Here is a 19,290-nt window from a genome sequence, read left to right as displayed (position 1 = left end):
TTATTTGTGAATAACCCTCTTGATAGTGAACACTAGTGAACTAATCATAGCCCTTGATTATCAATACACAAATGTATACACAAGTGTAAATCAATAGACATGATTTGATAATGAAAAAAAAAACAATAGTGTATTTTACAATTTAATGATATAAATCAATGATCAGAATTTGTTCACTCAGTTCACAAATATATCAATATTCACTCTAGAATCTCATCCTGTTACAATAACTATGAGAAAGACAACCATCATAATTAACCAATTTAGGATGGTTTATATTGTTAAAATACACAAAAATATAACTTGTGTCCCTTAACTTATTCTCCTTTCCACATTTCTCACTTTTAAGTCGCAACATTTTATTAAACTTTCAATTTGATAACACATCCATGAGACATCACACACTTTTATAAAAACTAACCAACATGAACCTCCTTAATTTGCTTCTTCTTGGTCTCATCTTTTGGTATAACAACATGCAACACTCCTGTAGGTCCCTTTTCTCGGAGGATCGAGAACAAACCTAAACCTTGTTATACTAACCCACTAGCAAGTGCGGAATCCAAGCTAGTAGGCAAACCGGGATGAAGCAAGTAGAGAAACAAGCACACAAGATTTCACCGATTAACACCACTGTATTAATACGTATGAAGGTTTACGGTTACAAGCACAATGTTTACAAAACCAAAGATGTAAACTCTCAAGTGTGTGTGTGTGTTTCCAGCAGAATGCTCTCAACTCTCTATGTGTGCATCTATGAGTGTCTGGCTAAACCACAACACACTGCATGGATATATATACCCATACACAGCAGGTCCTGTCCGAAGGATCCGATAGATGGTCCGAAGGATCATCTATCGATGACAGCAAGCTCGAAAGATCAGCATTGACCTCGAAGGATCATCCTTCGAGGTCTAATGGTCGAACCATGGTCGAACCATATCTTTCGAGCACCTCGAAGGATCAACATTATCCTTCGAGGTTATCCTTCGAGACAGACATTTATCTTTCTAACTGTTTGACCAAGTCAATCCGGAGGATGGTTGACTTAGTCAATTTACAGACTTAGGACATCGTTTACATACAGACCGAATACAGACCGAATACAGACAAAGTACAGACACAAGTGCACCAACAAACTCCCCCTTGGCTGTAGCTTTGTCTTTATCTTCTATGGTTGAAGCCTCGTCTTGAACTTCGACGGTCTTTGGTCTTCGAGTTATCAAAACTCTGATGTCCTTTCAAGTCTTCAATGTCGGAGGATCTTCAAAGTCTTCACGCCTTGAAAGCAGAGAGTGTATCAACAAACTACCCGTATCATGTAGGAAGTGTGTTGACAAACTCCCCCTTAACATAAGCTCCCCCTTGAGTTATGCTCGTGAATGGACTTTATCTTTATGAAGTGAGATCCTTGTGGTGTTGAGGATGGTCAGCGGCTACTCGATCATCTTCATCAGTTGAGCGCCTTCTCGTCGTGTCTTCATTCCAAAGCTTGTCATCGACCATGTTCTCCTAGCCTTTAGAATCTGCACATGCAAGAAATCTAAACGCGTAATGAGAACAACTGCTTGGAACATAGTATAAGCAAATGACACACGAATGACCATGTCACAATCAAACACCGTCCGACAGTTTGAAAGTTTAATAAATTTGTCAATTTTAGTCTTTAACTTTCAAAACCATGCAAATTTCGACCGTTTATGAAGATTTTAGTCAATTCGGTTTTCGTTCAGGTTTCAGGTAACGAAGACTTGAGCTCCAACATCGTACGATCGAAAATAAAGTAGAAAGAAAATCTTTTTGGCTTTTATAAAGTTTATATTAAAACAAGCCTAAAATCTTTTTGGTATTTTTGAAAGTAAAAGACAACAATTTAAAATCCTTTGAGTGTTATCAAACGACATCACCGCTAATGTCGTGCTGATATGCACCAAACGACGAAACTGTTTAAAAAGAAAACAATAAAAGTTAAGCAGTAAATAAATAAATATATACAAACATTCTTTTTGCGAGTTTCGAGGGTAAGAGAATCATATCAGTGTACGGTCATGCCAAAACACTCTTGTTGTTCAGTTAGTTAACATTAAGATAAGCATCCTATAACAATTATCGGTATTGTTGTCCACTTAAACTCAACTTATCAGATGTAATCATGGCGAGGGGATACGTTAAGGTATGATTTATACTTACCGACCGGTGTTCATCCACATCACGACACATTCCCGTATCAAGGTATGCACGAGGGTTCATCTTACCGGTGAGTATACCAATTATCATCTGTTTGACCGTATAAAATGTGAGATACTCACTTATTTTGATTTGAAAACAAGTCCTTTGTGATATAATCACTTATTGATGAGGAACTTGATTTTCATATGCATGAGGGCACAGGTGCAAGTCCGTGAACAGGTCAGTACTTCCGTACGGCAGAGAGACGAACTTGACACCCGGATAAATGTGATATTTTATCACTTATTTGATTTGGACATGTGATTGTTTATCACTTATTGAGGTCGAATGCAGTATGTAATATGTACACGTATGTATGGTATCATGGAAGTTCTAGACTTGCGTCCCCGTTATTTTTCGGTAAAAGATACAACCATGATACCCAGATGATAAGCAGCATAAAGACCGAATATCTCAGAACCTCGGCAATCTATCAAACGAAATTTCGGTACTAAGACCATATGCCAATGAATGGTTCCCACCTGGTCTTCAGTCGATTAAGATTTATATCACCCTGCACACTTTAAAATGATTGTGAGCCTACCGATACATCTTATATAGAGCTGCTTATCGTTTTGCATTTAAGGTTTAAAGAGGTTTGGATAGACCACTGATGTACTATCATTTTCTCTTTTGCTCGCCAGGAAACTCATTTTTGTTTTTCTATTGTTTTTGTGTTTTTGAATTTTTCGATGTTTTTGGATTTTCAGATTTTTGGATTTACTCCCCCTAAAATCAACAAACTAAGATAAATTTAAAAACACACAAAGATATTTACAAAAATGATTTTCCGATGTTGGTTTACTCTTGCTTGACCTTAATGCCATTTACCAATAATAAGAAGTCAAATCTAGATTTGTCAAAAGCTTTGGTAAATAAGTCGGCACGTTGGTCATCGGTGTGGACCTTAACAACATCGATTAGCCTTTTCTCAAAGCAATCACGTATGAAGTGATATTTGATTTCGATGTGTTTGGTCTTTGAATGCTGCACAGGATTTTTAGTGATATCTAAAGCAGCAGAATTATCAACGTATATAGGAGTAGTTAGGAATTCAAAACCGTAGTCCCGCAATTGTTGTTGGATCCAAAGAACTTGTGAGCAACAACTTGAGGCAGCAATGTATTCAGCTTCGCATGTTGATGTAGCGACACACGTCTGCTTCTTGCACTGCCATGTGACTAGGCGATTTCCTAAAAACTGACATCCAGCCGTTGTGGATTTGCCGTCGATTTTACATCCGCCAAAATCAGAATCACTGAATGCGACCAAGTCAAAGTTATTATCCCTAGGATACCACAGACCGGTGTCGGGGTAAGCCTTCAAATAACGAAAAATCCTTTTGACAGCTGCAAGATGTGAGGCCTTCGGGTTAACTTGATATCTGGCGAGCAGGCACGTTGGGTACATTATATCTGGCCTTGATGCTGTGAGGTACATAAGGGATCCGATCATCGCGCGATAGTATGAAGGGCTAACAGGTTCACCCTTCAAGTCAGGAGTTATTCCGTGATTAGTTGGCAGTGGGGTACCAATGGGCGTTGCATCGGACATCTGGAACCGGCTCAAGATGTCTCCAACATATTTAGTCTGATGGATGAATATCCCAGACTCCGTTTGTTGCACTTGTAGGCCCAAAAAGAAATTCATTTCCCCCATAGCACTCATCTCGAACTTATCCTGCATGATGCGCTCGAAATTCCTACACAAAACATCATTAGTAGAACCAAAAATAATGTCATCAACATATACCTGTACCAGAAGAAGATCTCCATCTTGTTCTTTGATGAAGAGAGTACAATCGATAAGACCTCTTCGAAAACCGTTCTCCAGCAGATATGTAGATAAGGTTGCATACCAAGCTCGTGGCGCTTGATGAAGACCATAGAGAGCTTTGTTGAGCAACCAAACCCGATCGGGATGGACAGGATCTTCAAAACCTGGAGGCTGTTCGACATATACCTCTTCTTCAACCACACCGTGTAAAAATGCACTTTTCACGTCCATCTGATAGACCTTGAATCCTTTGAATGAGGCATAAGCCAGAAAGATCCGAATAGCTTCCAGACGTGCAACTGGTGCATAGACTTCGTTGTAGTCGATTCCCTCTATCTGACGAAAACCTTGAACGACTAAACGAGCTTTGTTCCGAATAACCACTCCACGGTCGTCTTTCTTGCATTTGAAGACCCATCGAGTGCCAATCTTCTTGTAGTTCTCAGGCTTTTCAACAAGCTTCCAAACACCAAGCTTGTGAAATTGCTGTAATTCTTCCTGCATGGCTTCAACCCAAGCACTGTCTTTCAAAGCTTCTTTCCACGACTTTGGTTCTTCTTGTGACACGTAACACGCGAAGGACCAGTCATTTTGTTGGCCAGATTCTCTTATAGCTGAATACAAACCAGCATTCCGGTTGTTTCTCAGCTGATTACGCGTCTGCACACCGCGATGGACATCTCCTATGATATTCTGCTGGGGATGGGTATCGTGAATCCTCATTTCAGGATTATCCGGTACACGAGCATTGATACCCAAATTATTCAAATTAAGATCAACAACCAGCTCCACACCAGGAATGTGGTTAGAGGTGGATGCATTCCCTTCAGCAGTATCTATATTCTGCGTATGAGGTGTATCACCAGAGGCACCTTGAACAGGAGCCGCTGGAGCTGAAGATCCTTCGGCTGCATCATGATATTCATCATCTTCAGAAGAGTCATTATAGTCAGCAGCATCTTCATAAACCTCATTTTGTACCATATTGTTGACTGACGTAGAAGCTTGAGGGTCAACAACAATAGGTCTAACCAATGGCGAGACAGCAGCGTTGTCACTTTCCAACAACATTCGAGCCGCTGCTGATTCTTCATCAAAGGTTGGCAGATTGAAGGAGTCAAATAGCCCATCATAATCGAACATCCACGGATCACCCGGAGCCCTAACAGGACTCGTGTACCTTTGAACCCTAACTTCGCTCCAAAGCTCAATCTTTTTAGTAGCTAGATTCCAAACACGGAAATTCGGAGTAGCATATCCAAGAAAGAAACCCTCGATAGCTTTTGCACCAAACTTTCCATCTGGCTCAATCATAGTACAAGGAGCACCAAACGGTTCAAGGTAAGAAAGATCCGGTTTCCTTCTCTGAAGGAGTTCGAAGCAAGTCTTGCCATGTCTCTTTACTGTAAGAACTCTGTTTAACGTGTAGCATGCAGCCGATACAGCCTCTCCCCAGAATTGAATAGGGAGTTCCGACTCTACTAACATTGTTCTTGCAGTTTCTATAATCGTCCGATTCTTCCTCTCAGCGACACCATTTTGTTGTGGAGTATAACGAGAACTGTACTCATGAAGAATGCCTTTAGAAGTACAAAACTCATCCATAACTTGATTCTTGAATTCAGTTCCATTGTCGCTTCGGATCCTTTTCACTTTCAACGTATAGAGATTTTCTAACATTGTAAGAAGATCCTTGAGGATGCCAGGAGTTTCACTCTTGTGTGCCATAAAAGATACCCAAGAAAATCTAGAGTAGTCATCAGTAACTACTAAACAATAAGCATCACCAAACGTTGTCTTGTGCTTCATAGGTCCAAATAGGTCCATATGAAGACGTTCGAGAGGCATGCTGACAGTGTTGATTTTCTTCAAAGGGTGAGACTTCTTTGTTTGCTTCCCTTTTTGGCACGAGACACAGATATATTGTAGATGAAAACTTCTCACAGGCACACTATTCACAAGATTATTTTTCACCAAATGGTTCATTTTTCTCAAGTGAATGTGTCCCATTCTTCTGTGCCAAGATATAGACTCCTTTTCTGTGGCTTTTGAGACAAAACAAGTAACTTGTGCAGATATTGTAATCGCCTGGCTCATGTCGAGAATATAAAGATCATTAACTCTCGGAGCCGATAAGAGAATCCATTCTTGTGGAATTTTGAATCCAGGTTTCAGCACATAGCAGCCAGCGTCATCAAAAATCACTGAGAACTTTTTATCGCAGATTTGCGACACACTGAGAAGATTGTGATCAATTTGCTTCACATAATTGATCTTATCAAAGCACACGATGCCATTGGAGATACTTCCTTCTCCAGTGATGTACCCTCCTTTATCACCCGCAAAAGCAACATACCCTCCTCTAATATTTCTCACGTCATACAGGAGCCGTAAGTCGCCAGTCATGTGCCTGGATGCTCCACTATCAACAATCCAATGACTATTAATAGTTCCTCCTAGAACATCCTGCACATGTCAAATAAACACATCAGTTGAGAATGGGGACCCAAGCCTTAGTGGTCTTGGGTCGTCCCTTGGCATCACGATACGTAAGCTCTATCTCTTGATGGTTTTCAAGAACAACTGCTCCCCCTGAATTGTCACCCGACTTAGGTAACCAAGTTTGTCTGTGCCTACCAGTTTTTGAAGATTCTGGTTTTACAGGTTGTGACACACTTGGTTCCTTTTGTACTGTTTTAACTTCAGATTTTAAAGCTTTTTCAACAGTTTTTATGTTCTTACGTCGTTGTTTAGTTTCTTGTTCTTTTACAGTTCGTTTATCTTGTTTAGGTGAAACTGATCGACGTTGAGGGTGAACTATTTCAGGTGGAGTTTTCTCAACAAGTTTCTTCTTTGGAGCATTTGGGCAATTTCTGATAATGTGCCCAATTTCTCCACATTTGAAACAAGTTCTCCTTTCAACAGACTTAGGAGAACTTGATTGACTACCAGATGTTGAACCTGTAGAACCTGAGGTACTTGCTCTTTCATCACACCCGTTTGTGTGTTGGGTGTAATTGTTATCACTGTTACGTTTTAAAATTTTGACTTGTTGTACAAAATCAGTGTTTGATTTGTTTTCAAAAGTCTCAATTTTATCTGTACCTCTTGATGCTACAAATTTTACATCTTTTCCTTTCTTCGTGTAACGAGCTCCTTTTGATTCAACCTTAGCCTTTGGCTTTGGAGCTCGTTGTTGTTGTTTACCCTTAGAAGCAGTCGGTTGTTGAGTGGTTGGAGATTTTTGATTGCCAAACTGTTTCCTAATCTCAGCCTTAGGAATTGGATCACATTGTGTTACCACAATTCCCGGCAGTGTTTTTCCCAAAAATTTGTTTGTATTGTCTTCAAAGACTTTGTCAATCAAAGATTTATTTACATTTTTAATTGGAAAAACATGATCTGAGTAGATTTTATTATCTCCAACCAAAGTGTACAACACATTACTGCTTTTAACAGTAGACACACTTGTCTTATCAACCTTGACAGGATCAATCACTTGCTTCTCAACAGATGAAGCCTCAGGAGTATCAGGATCACAAAGGATGTGATTCTCTCGTGGAATATCTATTCCTTTCATCTTGCTAAGTGATTTATCCTGATCACTTACAGCCACTTCTGATTCATCATCCGATGTCTCATAGTCCTCGATAATTGGAGGACTTTGTTTCATGGATGGTGAAGTTTCTTGTTCCTTAGGGGCTGTGTTTGAAGAACTGTCCGGTTTGAACCCTAGGCCAGTAGAAAATTCCTCAAAGTTCAAAGGCACACTGGGTTCATACCGAGGCATTTCCTCTTCATCGGGCATCTTGGTATAGTTGTCCATCAAAGGGGGTGGACACGCCTTATACCCTACACCTTTCATGTTACCTTTCAGTTGTTGAACGTCTATGATGTGATCAAGCACAAATCGGGAGTTAGAATAACTATCCAATTTCTGTTTGATCGCATCATGCTTGCATTGGGCAATGGCTAATTGCTTCTTAGTTTCTTCCACAAGGTTAATGTATTCATTTATACTTACTTGTTTGTGGTAAACTACTTTGTTAACCTCGGACACATTTTTCTTTAATGTTTCTATTACAGATTTAAATTCTTTTTCATTCCGGGTTAAAGCCATGTTTGCCTCTTGGCATTTTGACAGTTCAATAACCAAATTCTGATTATGACTATGAAGCTTTTCTGATTCAAGCTTCATCTCTGCACATGATTTACAAATACTAGGAGCAGGAGGTTCAGAAGTTACCTGACTAGTAGAGGCTGAACCATTTGCCATAAAGGCAGTTTGAAAAGAAAAAGCTCCATCTTCAGAGAATAGCTTTTCCATTTCCGTTGATGTAGCAGCAACCTTCCTAATCAGAATTGATTTCTGACATTTAAGCTCATCAGCTTCATTCAGTAGCTCCTGTATATCATCATCTCCTTCTTCATTCACATCAGGCTCTGAGTGATTATCCCCAGAAACAGAGCCTTCTTCATCCGAACTTCCAGAATAACCAGAACTGTCATCACTTCCAGAAGATTCTTCCTTTTGAACCTGCTCGATGACCTTAGCATACAATGCAGTTCCACTTCCTTGATCACCTTCACCAAACTGCACTGACCAGTCACATCCTTCATCAGCTTGAACAGCCAAAGCCCGATTGTGATTGGTAGCTCCAGGCTGTCCCTGATTGTTATTCACTGTCACCATCCTCCGTTCACGGTTTTCTTGTTGGGCATTCACATTGGTCTGGTTTCTGAACGGGTTGTGATTGCCGTGTTTTGTTGGTCGAGTGCACTCACGTTTAAAGTGCCCTTTCTCGCCACAGTTAAAGCACGTGACGGCATTAATATCAAACCCATACTTCGTGTTTTTCTTTCCTTCCAACGAAGTTCTTCCAGTTCGTGCCATGAAATCTTTTGCCCTTCTAACCGCACTAGCAAAAGCCCATTTAATATCCATCAACTCCATTTCTTCCTTGTCGATCTGATCATAATCTTCATTGGTCATATTGATGTTTCCAAGCTGACCAGCTACCAAACCACAGTAAGCACTGACCATGGTGTTGATAATTTCCATATGTTCCTTAGCAACTTCAATGCTAAGGTGTGAAAGATTTGAGTTGTCGACTCGGATTGTGTGATGACTTTGGGGTTGAGGTTGAGGATTGCTTGTATAGTGAGCTTGCTGTTGTTGTTGTTGAGGTTGTGGTTGTGGCTGTGTTGGAACAGGAATATAGGACCTCGGATCGAATTGAGGTTGTGGTGGAGCAGCTGTTGATTGAGGAAATGGAAAGGAACTTGAACTTGTATTGGACACAAATGCAGTCTGCAGCTTAGGTTGCTGTTGCTGAGCTGCAGCGGATCTTGCCAAAGCATCGAATCCTGGAAGATACATTTCTGTGTTCTGAGGAGCTGGAGCACGCCTTGCTTTCCTAATTTCTTCATCATTTTTATGTTCCAGCTTCTGAATGAACTCGTAGATGTTGATTTCATCTAGAGCTTTAGTATGCTTCAACAACTCAATAAACGAACTCCATTTTGGGGGTAGGGCGTCAGCAAACCTATTCACCATGTCTTGTTGAGTAGCTGCCACCCCATAAGCACACATTTCACTAATCAAATGATAGAAACGTGTGGTCATGTCATTCAGAGTCTCGTTTTCCAAAAACTGAAAGGATTCAAACTCTTTCTTCAACAAATCATGCCTAGACTTTCGAGCAGCTGCATTGCCTTCTCCTCTAGCAACTAAGGCATCCCACAATGCTTTCGTGGTCTTGCAATATGAAAACTGATGGTAGATGTCTTTGTTGAGTGCTTGAGTAAGTATAGCATAGGCCTTTTTCTCCAATTCATAAGCCTTCTTGTCATTTTCAAGCATGTTGGCGTAACCTTCTGAAGTGGATGCTCTACTTTCAAGACTTTCATTGAATGCATTGACAAAACACATCCAAAGGTCGGTGCTTTGTCCTTGAACATATGTGTGAAAGCGGCCTTTCCATGACGGAAAATCGTTCATGTGGTTCAGCTTTGGTGGACGATTGTTACTGCCTGTTTCACTCTCACTAATCAGAAGATTCTGAAGACTTTGACTTTGATTGGATACCAAAGCCCATTGACATGAACTTATTGACTGTTGTTGTTTAGGTATGGCACTCGTCATATATTCAGCCATCGACATCTGTTTCAGATCTGGTTGTGGATCCGTACTCCAATCCCAAGGACTTGTGCAACTCATTTTGATCAATTATATATATATACCAAACCTACACACCACAAACTGTTAAAGTGTAAAACAGATATGAACTGAAAGATACAACCTGTTCGAAAGATCAATACTTGTTCGAATGATCAACAAGGTTCGAAAGATCCTTGTTGAGTTTCGAACAAAGACTTCGAAGGATTGACTTCGAAGGATTGACTATACGAAGGGTCCTTATCTTTCGAAGGATGATTTCAAAAGATTCTCCTTATGTTTCGAACACAGGCCTCGAAGGATGACACTTGTTCGAAGAATCAACAGTGTTCGAAGGATCACTGTTGATGGCTCGAACAATAATCTCGAAAGATAACCCTGAAAGATTCACCCAACACGAAGGATCCTTATCTTTCGTAATGAACAGTAACTCGAAGGATGTATCTATCGAAAAGATTCCTTGACTCGAAGGATAACACACTGACTTCGAAGGATGTTCGAAGGATGTATCTTTCGAATCTCCTTGATCGAAGGATGATCCTTCGAGCTCGAAAGTTATCTTTCGACTGCTGACACACTGACAAAAGTACTGATGGGTTGGTGAGAAAAGTGACAGGTTGGTGTACCAACTTTCGGCAGAAAGGATGTTCTGCCACCAACTTTTCACCAAACAATTTGACTTTCAAAAATTTTACCCAAAATGGCAAACACCTTATCCACAACAGTCACCGGAGATACCACCGGAAAAATGGCCGGAAAATCAAAGTTTTACAAAAACGATTTTTATGTTACCCAAACCGACCCCGAACACTCCCGATAGGTTTAGTAGCCGTTTTTCAGTTTCAAAATGCAAGGAAACTACCAAAAACGAGTGCTAAACCAAGTGTCCAAACACACCAAAGAACTCGAACAAACCGGTTTTAAACAAGGTAAAGAGCGAGGCTCTGATACCACTTGTAGGTCCCTTTTCTCGGAGGATCGAGAACAAACCTAAACCTTGTTATACTAACCCACTAGCAAGTGCGGAATCCAAGCTAGTAGGCAAACCGGGATGAAGCAAGTAGAGAAACAAGCACACAAGATTTCACCGATTAACACCACTGTATTAATACGTATGAAGGTTTACGGTTACAAGCACAATGTTTACAAAACCAAAGATGTAAACTCTCAAGTGTGTGTGTGTGTTTCCAGCAGAATGCTCTCAACTCTCTATGTGTGCATCTATGAGTGTCTGGCTAAACCACAACACACTGCATGGATATATATACCCATACACAGCAGGTCCTGTCCGAAGGATCCGATAGATGGTCCGAAGGATCATCTATCGATGACAGCAAGCTCGAAAGATCAGCATTGACCTCGAAGGATCATCCTTCGAGGTCTAATGGTCGAACCATGGTCGAACCATATCTTTCGAGCACCTCGAAGGATCAACATTATCCTTCGAGGTTATCCTTCGAGACAGACATTTATCTTTCTAACTGTTTGACCAAGTCAATCCGGAGGATGGTTGACTTAGTCAATTTACAGACTTAGGACATCGTTTACATACAGACCGAATACAGACCGAATACAGACAAAGTACAGACACAAGTGCACCAACAACTCCATCCTTCATCTCCGCCTTAATCTCCTCCACTTTCGCATCTTCCGGCAGCATGAGACTAGTGTTATAGTACCCATAGGTGGCAGCCGACCAAAATTCATCGTCATCAGAACCTTCTTCCTCGTCCTTATGCTCGCCTCGAATGAACAACATCCCATCTTCAACTGTGATCTTCACATCATCTTTCGACAACCCGGGCATCTGAAACTTGATGGTGTAGCTTTCGTCTTTCTCTTTGAATCGCCTTATTAGACGTGATGGTGATAAGTTTTCGAGTAATCTGTTCATGTTTGTAGCCGCTTCCACGATCGCATTCCCTAATCCTAGTGTCAAAAAATCTTTATATCAGAACAATTACAACGGGTATGCTTTACCCATGAAATTTTTCTTTGACTGTGTCATCAAAAATTTAATTTAGAATTTATAATTTAGAAAAAGATATCAAATATAACCCTATTATGAACTCGCTAGTTCAATGACTTTGTGGTTGCTTTAAAATGTTTGTCTAGAATATATAATAGCTAGTTTCAAAATCTGGAAAATAAGTTTGAGAACAATTATAAGGATATTTACAAATTGTATTTTTATTATGTATTTTCTAATAGTAATATGACGTATTATTAGACCGTCCGTAATGAGGCGATATATACCGCCGGAATGCTTGATCGCGCCCCTTAGCGCCCGGCCACACCGCTACGGCCGACGCTATGGGTTGGTTTTGTTGTCTTTGCATGAAATACATAACGCTGCACAATGTTCCTCTCCCACCCACACATATATACATATACATATAGGGGATGGATCATGAGAAAACTAGTTTAAATGAGAAAACCAAAAAACTAACTAAAAAAACCTAAAAAAAACCAAAAAAAATACCAAAAATTTTTTTTTTTTTTTACAATTTTTTAATAAAAAATCGCTACTTTATATGTATGGAAAAAAATTTTCAAAAAAAAAAAAAAAAAAAAAAAAATTTTTGTTGTACTGCACATGTGCATTAATACGAAAAGCCTAAACCACTTAACCCACCACCCACCGACACCCCCCAAAAACCTAAACCCCCCCACCCCCACCCCCCAAAACCTAAATTCACCCTCCCACCAAAAGCCTAACCCCCCCACCCCCCACCCCCCAAAAACCTAAACCCCCCCCCCACCCCCACCCCCCAAAAACCTAAAACTAAACCCTAAACATAAACCCGAAAAAAACCTAAACCCCCCACCCCCCCCCCAAAAAAAACCTAAACCCCCCCACCCCCCAAAAACCTAAACCCCCCACCCCCCACCCCCCAAAAACCTAAACCCCCCACCCCCCAAAAACCTAAAACTAAACCCTAAACATAAACCCGAAAAAAAACCTAAACCCCCCACCCCCCACCCCCAAAAAAAAACCTAAACCCCCCTCCCCCCACACCCAAAAACCTAATCCTAATCCTAAACCTCCAAAAAAACTAACCCTAAAAGCTAAACTAGACTCAAAAAGCTAATTTTAAGCATGTAATGCAATTGTAGTACATGTTACATTGCACATGTGCACTACTATAATAATAGTGTAGAAAACAAGACGACACCATAAATCTTTTTTTATGTCATAAAAAATATGCTCGAATATACTTGAATGAAAGATAAGAAAATTTGTGATCTTATGGTGCCATTTTTGTTTTAAAATGATAACGTATGGAGAAATGGGAAATGTTTGAAAATTTATATATTTTTTGTTCCAATTTTACCCCTCCTTCATTAAAAGTCCCCCCTCCTTCATTAAAAGTCTCCCTCCCTCTCCCTTTTCGGGTTTATGTTTAGGGTTTAGTTTTAGGTTTTTGGGGGGTGGGGGTGGGGGGGGGGGGGGGTTTAGGTTTTTGGGGGTGGGGGGTGGGGGGTTAGGCTTTTGGTGGGAGGGTGAATTTAGGTTTTGGGGGGTGGGGGTGGGGGGGGGGGTTTAGGTTTTTGGGGGGTGTCGGTGGGTGGTGGGTTAAGTGGTTTAGGCTTTTCGTATTAATGCACATGTGCAGTACAACAAAAATTTTTTTTTTTTTTTTTTTTTTTTTTTGAAAATTTTTTTCCATACATATAAAGTAGCGATTTTTTATTAAAAAATTGTAAAAAAAAAAAAAAATTTTGGTATTTTTTTGGTTTTTTTTAGGTTTTTTTAGTTAGTTTTTTGGTTTTCTCATTTAAACTAGTTTTCTCATGATCCATCCCCTATATATATATATATATATGTATAATTGAAGGGGTTATATAACCCTCTTACTACTACACCTCTTGTGATATAAAGCCTCATAAAACCCGCTCTTGCACTTTTCGCCACTAGTCATAACGCCCTTAAGGGCTTTATGACTAATGTGGCCTTATGACGATTTTGTTTTTGTATTTTTTATTTTGTGGCCCTGTGGACTTGAAAATTGCATGGATATTGGCGAATTGTACTTTTGTTATGCACTAGTATATAGTAAAACCGGGACCATTAAACGAATAAAAAGTAGAGACAAAAACGTTTAACCATGCACACGTGTTGTAGCATGTACGTAAAACATAGAAAATAATAACTAATAGAACTCGCGCATGCGCCGGGGTCATTAAACCGCAAAAAAAAAACGTAAAAACGTTGAATAACACACGCGCATCGCAATGTGTTAACTCGAAAAATTTCGACGGAAACGTAAAACAACAAATTTGTAGAAGGTTAAAAATATAAGAGACCGAAGTTAAAAGTGAATAATCATTGAGATTACAATGAAAAATAGTTTGTGTAAAAGTTGTAGAAAAAGAAAAATATAAGAATGAAAATTGAAAAGTGTGGAAAAACTGATTAGTAAATTTTACACCTAAACAAAAGTAAAGTTGTAAACTAATATATAACTATGTACATGTAAATTTGAAACGACAATTTTAATTTGAATTCACGTATTTTTATAACATCAAGTGATGGACATTTTAGCACTAAAAATTTCATCTAAATGACTACAACAAATATATCAATAGGGACATATTGATGGTGAATAAGAGTTAAAGGAGGTAGGTTCTGATTAGTGTTTTCCGACGACCAAAGTGACCTTCGACGGCGCCTGCGAGGGGAAACGGACCGCGGTTTCTTGGCGGAATCGGAGACGGAAACCTCTTTGGTTTCGGGTTTTTCATGGTGGTTGGTGGTGGTGGAGAAACGGTGGAGGAGTTGAGAAGTGCATGCTTGTGTTTGAAGAGGTAATCTTTGAGAGTGAGTGAGGTTGTTGAGGATTAAACGAGCATTGCCATTGTTGTATGTGTGTGTTTATGGTGGTGAATGGTGGTGGCGAATATAAAGAAGGTTAGGATGCCTTTTAACTAATTGTTGGTGGAATAAATAAAGATGAGAAAAGAGAAAGGAAGAAGATATGAGAAGTTTCGTGCTTTCTCTGTTGAAACTTGATGACTCTACCTTCTTTTATAACTATATCTATATATATTTAATTGTTATAAATGATACTTATTTATTTATTTGTGTTTGAAACAAGCAAAAATCTAATCCGACTGTAATAGACACTTGTTTGCTTGTATAAGGAACCAAAAAATCTAAAACAATAAGTTTTCACTAATATTAATAGTGAGTGTAATAGACACTTGTTTGCTTGTATAAGTAACCAAAAAATCTAAAACAATAAGTTTTCGCTAATATTAATAGTGAGTGTATATAAGTAACCCAGACTTGGGCCTAGTGAAACTTATCAATCTATCTATCTATCTTTTAAGTAGGGGTGCTAATTTTTTGAAGGCCCTAGGCCCAAGTTTGGGTTACTTGTATTCTAGGTCCGACCCTGATTGCTGTATATGAATCTATCTATCTATACTATATAACAAAGTAAACCTATATGAGACACATGCCCTATTACTATGCATACTCAAAATTGTTTTCCCACCATTTTTTCCTCTAATTTAGCTAATATGCTTTAGGTTTAAATATTATCTATATATTTCTTAACTGATAAGTGATAAGCCATAATTATAGATAAGTTTTATCTTTTATTTTAAGTATTCTTTAGGTTTAGATATCAATCCTTCTAAATCAATATTTCTATATATTTTTCTAAAAAAAATATCATCCTCATATTTAAATTATTAATTTAAGATATTTTGTAAATAAAACAAATTATTTATCTACCTTTAAAATCATCTTATCCATTTATAAAATTAAAAAAAAATTAAACGTATTGAGTAATTAAATCCTAAAAGAGATACTGGATTAAAAAAAAAACTAAATGTATTGATTGATTATTGTTGGCCCGAATTGGATCTTGATCTCTAGAATGAGCGTGATTAAACAAACTTGCATAAACAATAACTTGAATGTATGTAACAATCGAATGAGAGTATGTAGTGATTACAAATGAAACATTCTATCCTATTTATAGTTTTCTACGGGTACGAGTGAAGAGTTGTGTCTCTTCGTGAAAAGACACGTCTCTTGGATGTGTGGTTGTGATTAAACCTTGAAGAGTCACGTTGTTTCTTGTCCATTCGTTTCAACCGGTGCGTCTCCTTTCCTTTTCCCTTGTACCGATCGGAGTTGAAGTGAGGGAAGGGACATACCCTTTCGGTTAATGATGGTAGTTACCATCTTTGTCTTTGTCAATTTTGGTCCTCGTAGTTCATAACCGCTATATAATAATCTATTCTAACTAAGTATGATGTTAAGAGATTAACCGGGTTTTCATTCACCCCCCTAATCTCGAACATCCATAAATTGCTTCAAATCTTGAATCCCGAGCAGTTCCCTCATTGTAGCAAACTTGATCCTTGCTAGTGCCTTTGTTAGTATATCTGCTCGTTGTAGTTCTCCGCTTATGTGTTCCACAGTGATATCTTCGTTTTCCACACATTCTCTTATGAAGTGATAGCGTGTGTCAATGTGCTTGCTTCTTCCATGAAAGACTGGATTTCTCATGAGTGCTATTGCTGAAACATTATCTACTCTGAGTGTTATCTTTTCTTCCTTCCATCCTATGATTTCACTTAACAATCTTTTAAGCCATAGTGCTTGACATGCTGCAGTGGCTGCCATGAATTCTGATTCGCATGATGATAGTGCCACTGTCTGTTGCTTCTGTGTACACCAGGTTATAGGTGATTCTCCAAAGTAGAATACCAGACCAGTTGTTCCTTTTCCTTTGTCTGTATTAACTCCAAAACTACTATCACTATAACCTGTGATCTTACATCGTCCTTGTCTTTTGTAGATGATTCCATGCTCTTTAGTTCCTTTGATGTAACGTAGTATTTGCTTTACTGCTTTCAGGTGTTGTTCCTTTGGTTCTTGCATGAATCTACTAAGCAGACTGACTGGGTAACATAGATCTGGTCTTGTATGCAATAAGTACCTGAGAGAACCTATCAGGCTTCTGTAATGTGTTGCATCTACTAGATCTCCTTCTTCAGTCTTTGTTAATTGAGTTCCTGGAGTCATGGGAGTCTTTGTGTCATTGCAGGATAACATATCGGCGTCTTTGAGTATCTTATTGATATATCATGTCTGCTTGATGCCTATCTCACCCCCTGTTTGAATTACTTCTATTCCCAGATAGTATGCTAGTAATCCTAGATCGCTCATATCAAATTTGTTCTTCATCTGAGATTTGAAGATGTCTATCTCCTTTTTTGATGTTCCAGTGACTATCAAGTCATCAACGTAGACTCCAACTATTAGTGTAGAAGCTTCACTTGTCCTTGTATAGATTGCGTTCTCTAAAGTGCACTTCTTAAAGTTAAGTGACTTTAGGGTTTGATCTAACTTCGTGTTCCAAGCTCTTGGTGCTTGTCTCAATCCATACAGTGCTTTTGATAGTCTGTAAACCTTTCCTTCATTTCCTGGCTTTACAAATCCTTCTGGTTGTGATACGTAGACTTACTCCTTGAGGTCTCCGTGCAAGAATGCAGATTTCACATCTAGATGATGTACCTCCCAACCTTGATATGCTGCTAAAGCCAACATTAGTCGTACTGTCTCCATACATGCTACTGGTGCAAAGACTTCGTCAAAGTCTATTCCGTGTTGCTGAACGTATCCTTTTGCAACCAGTCTTGCCTTGTGTCTGACTATGTTTCCGTTTGCATCTTTCTTAGTCTTGAATACCCACTTTAATCCTATTGCCTTGTGATCTCTTGGCAACTCCGTCAAACTCCAAGTGGTATTCTTGTTTATTGAGTCTAACTCAGCCTTCATTGCTTCAATCCATTTTCTGTCACTAGATGCTTCCTTGTAATTCCTTGGTTCTTCTTCAGCAAGTAATAATTCATGTGGATGTATTTGAATTTCTTCTGTTTCTTCATATAATTCTTCGAGACTTCTCAGCTTTACTGGAGTGTCACTAATACTTTCTGATGTACTTTCAGAGGTGGATGGACCTCCACTTGATAAACTGCTTGAACTTCCTGCTGAGTTCTGATTGTATGAATGTGCTGGCGGGGTTACATAGGAGTCTTGTTCTTCTGTCTGATCTACTCCTGAATCATCATGTTGTGGCCCGCTACTGCCAGGACTACTTGGTTCATTTTCTTCTAATTCTGGTGGTATGTCATCTTCTTGAATGACAAAGTTTGTCCATTCGGGATTCCCTGAATCTACCGTCTCCATATAACTATTCCAGTTCCATGGTTGACCTTCCATGAACTTTACATCTCTACTGACACATATCTTGTTTTGTGCTGGATCATATAATCTGTATGCCTTTGATCCTTCTTCTATTCCAAGGTATTGTTTTTTGCTGGATCATATAATTTGTATGCCTTTGATCCTTCTTCTATTCCAAGGTAAACCATAGGTGCACTTCTGTCATCTAACTTCTTTTGTTGAAGTGGTAGTACCTTAGCGTAAGCAGTGCAGCCAAAAACCTTCAAGTGTTCTAAATTTGGCTTCCTTCCTTTCAATGCTTCATATGGTGTCTTGTTTACCAGGGCTTTTGTTGGAACCCTGTTTAGTACGTATATCGTGTGTTGTATTGCTTCACCCCAAAAATTCTGTGGCGTGTTCATTGCCTTTAGCATACTGCGAGTAGTGGATAACATCGTCCTGTTTCGCCTTTCTACTACTCCATTTTGCTGTGGGGAATATGGTGCTGTAAGCTGTCTTGCTATGCCGTTGGTTTTGCAATACTTGTTGAATTCAGCCGATGTGAATTCACCTCCTCTATCCGTCCTTAGCATTTTTAACTTGGTCTGCGCTTCCTTTTCCACCTTTTCTTTGAACTCCTTAAATGTTTCGAATGCTTGATCCTTGGAAGTTAGTAAATATGCCCACATGTAGCGAGTATAATCGTCTACAAGTAAGAATATATACTTCTTCCCAGCATGTGTTGGTGGGGATATAGGACCACACAAATCTCCATAGACTAAGTCCAGAGGTTTTAATGATCTGAACTTTGCCTGATTTGTAAATGGTGCCCTACTATGCTTTCCTAATAAGCATGCGTCACAGATTTGACTGGCATGATTTATTTGAGGAATTCCATGTACCAAGTTCTTACGAGTCA

General features: G+C 39.2%; 2 protein-coding genes across 2 annotated transcripts; both read right to left on the bottom strand.

Moving 5' to 3' along the window:
• Positions 1 to 338: 338 nt before the first annotated feature.
• LOC110932874 (26.5 kDa heat shock protein, mitochondrial) lies at positions 339 to 15,050 on the bottom strand (the record flags this gene model as incomplete). Its single annotated transcript, XM_022176126.2, has 4 exons — positions 339 to 487; positions 11,792 to 12,112; positions 12,164 to 12,182; positions 14,757 to 15,050. Coding segments are annotated over 4 exons (705 nt in total), but the record flags the coding sequence as incomplete, so codon positions are not given.
• Positions 15,051 to 16,487: 1,437 nt separating this feature from the next.
• On the bottom strand, positions 16,488 to 17,228 carry LOC118491416 (secreted RxLR effector protein 161-like). The gene has a single exon (XM_035989190.1). It carries the CDS (start codon positions 17,226 to 17,228, stop codon positions 16,488 to 16,490), a length of 741 nt encoding a protein of 246 aa, XP_035845083.1.
• Between the last annotated feature and the right edge of the window lie 2,062 nt (positions 17,229 to 19,290).

This window comes from Helianthus annuus, chromosome 4 (genome assembly GCF_002127325.2).
Source record: "Helianthus annuus cultivar XRQ/B chromosome 4, HanXRQr2.0-SUNRISE, whole genome shotgun sequence".
Lineage (NCBI taxonomy): Eukaryota > Viridiplantae > Streptophyta > Magnoliopsida > Asterales > Asteraceae > Helianthus > Helianthus annuus.
The sequence above is the reverse complement of the archived record's forward strand: the minus strand, read 5'-3'. Positions and strand labels throughout refer to the sequence as shown.

Bases quoted from the DNA above. Each gene is read 5' to 3' on its own strand.
- LOC118491416 (XM_035989190.1), bottom strand. From the start codon at position 17,228: ATGACTCCAGGAACTCAATTAACAAAGACTGAAGAAGGAGATCTAGTA.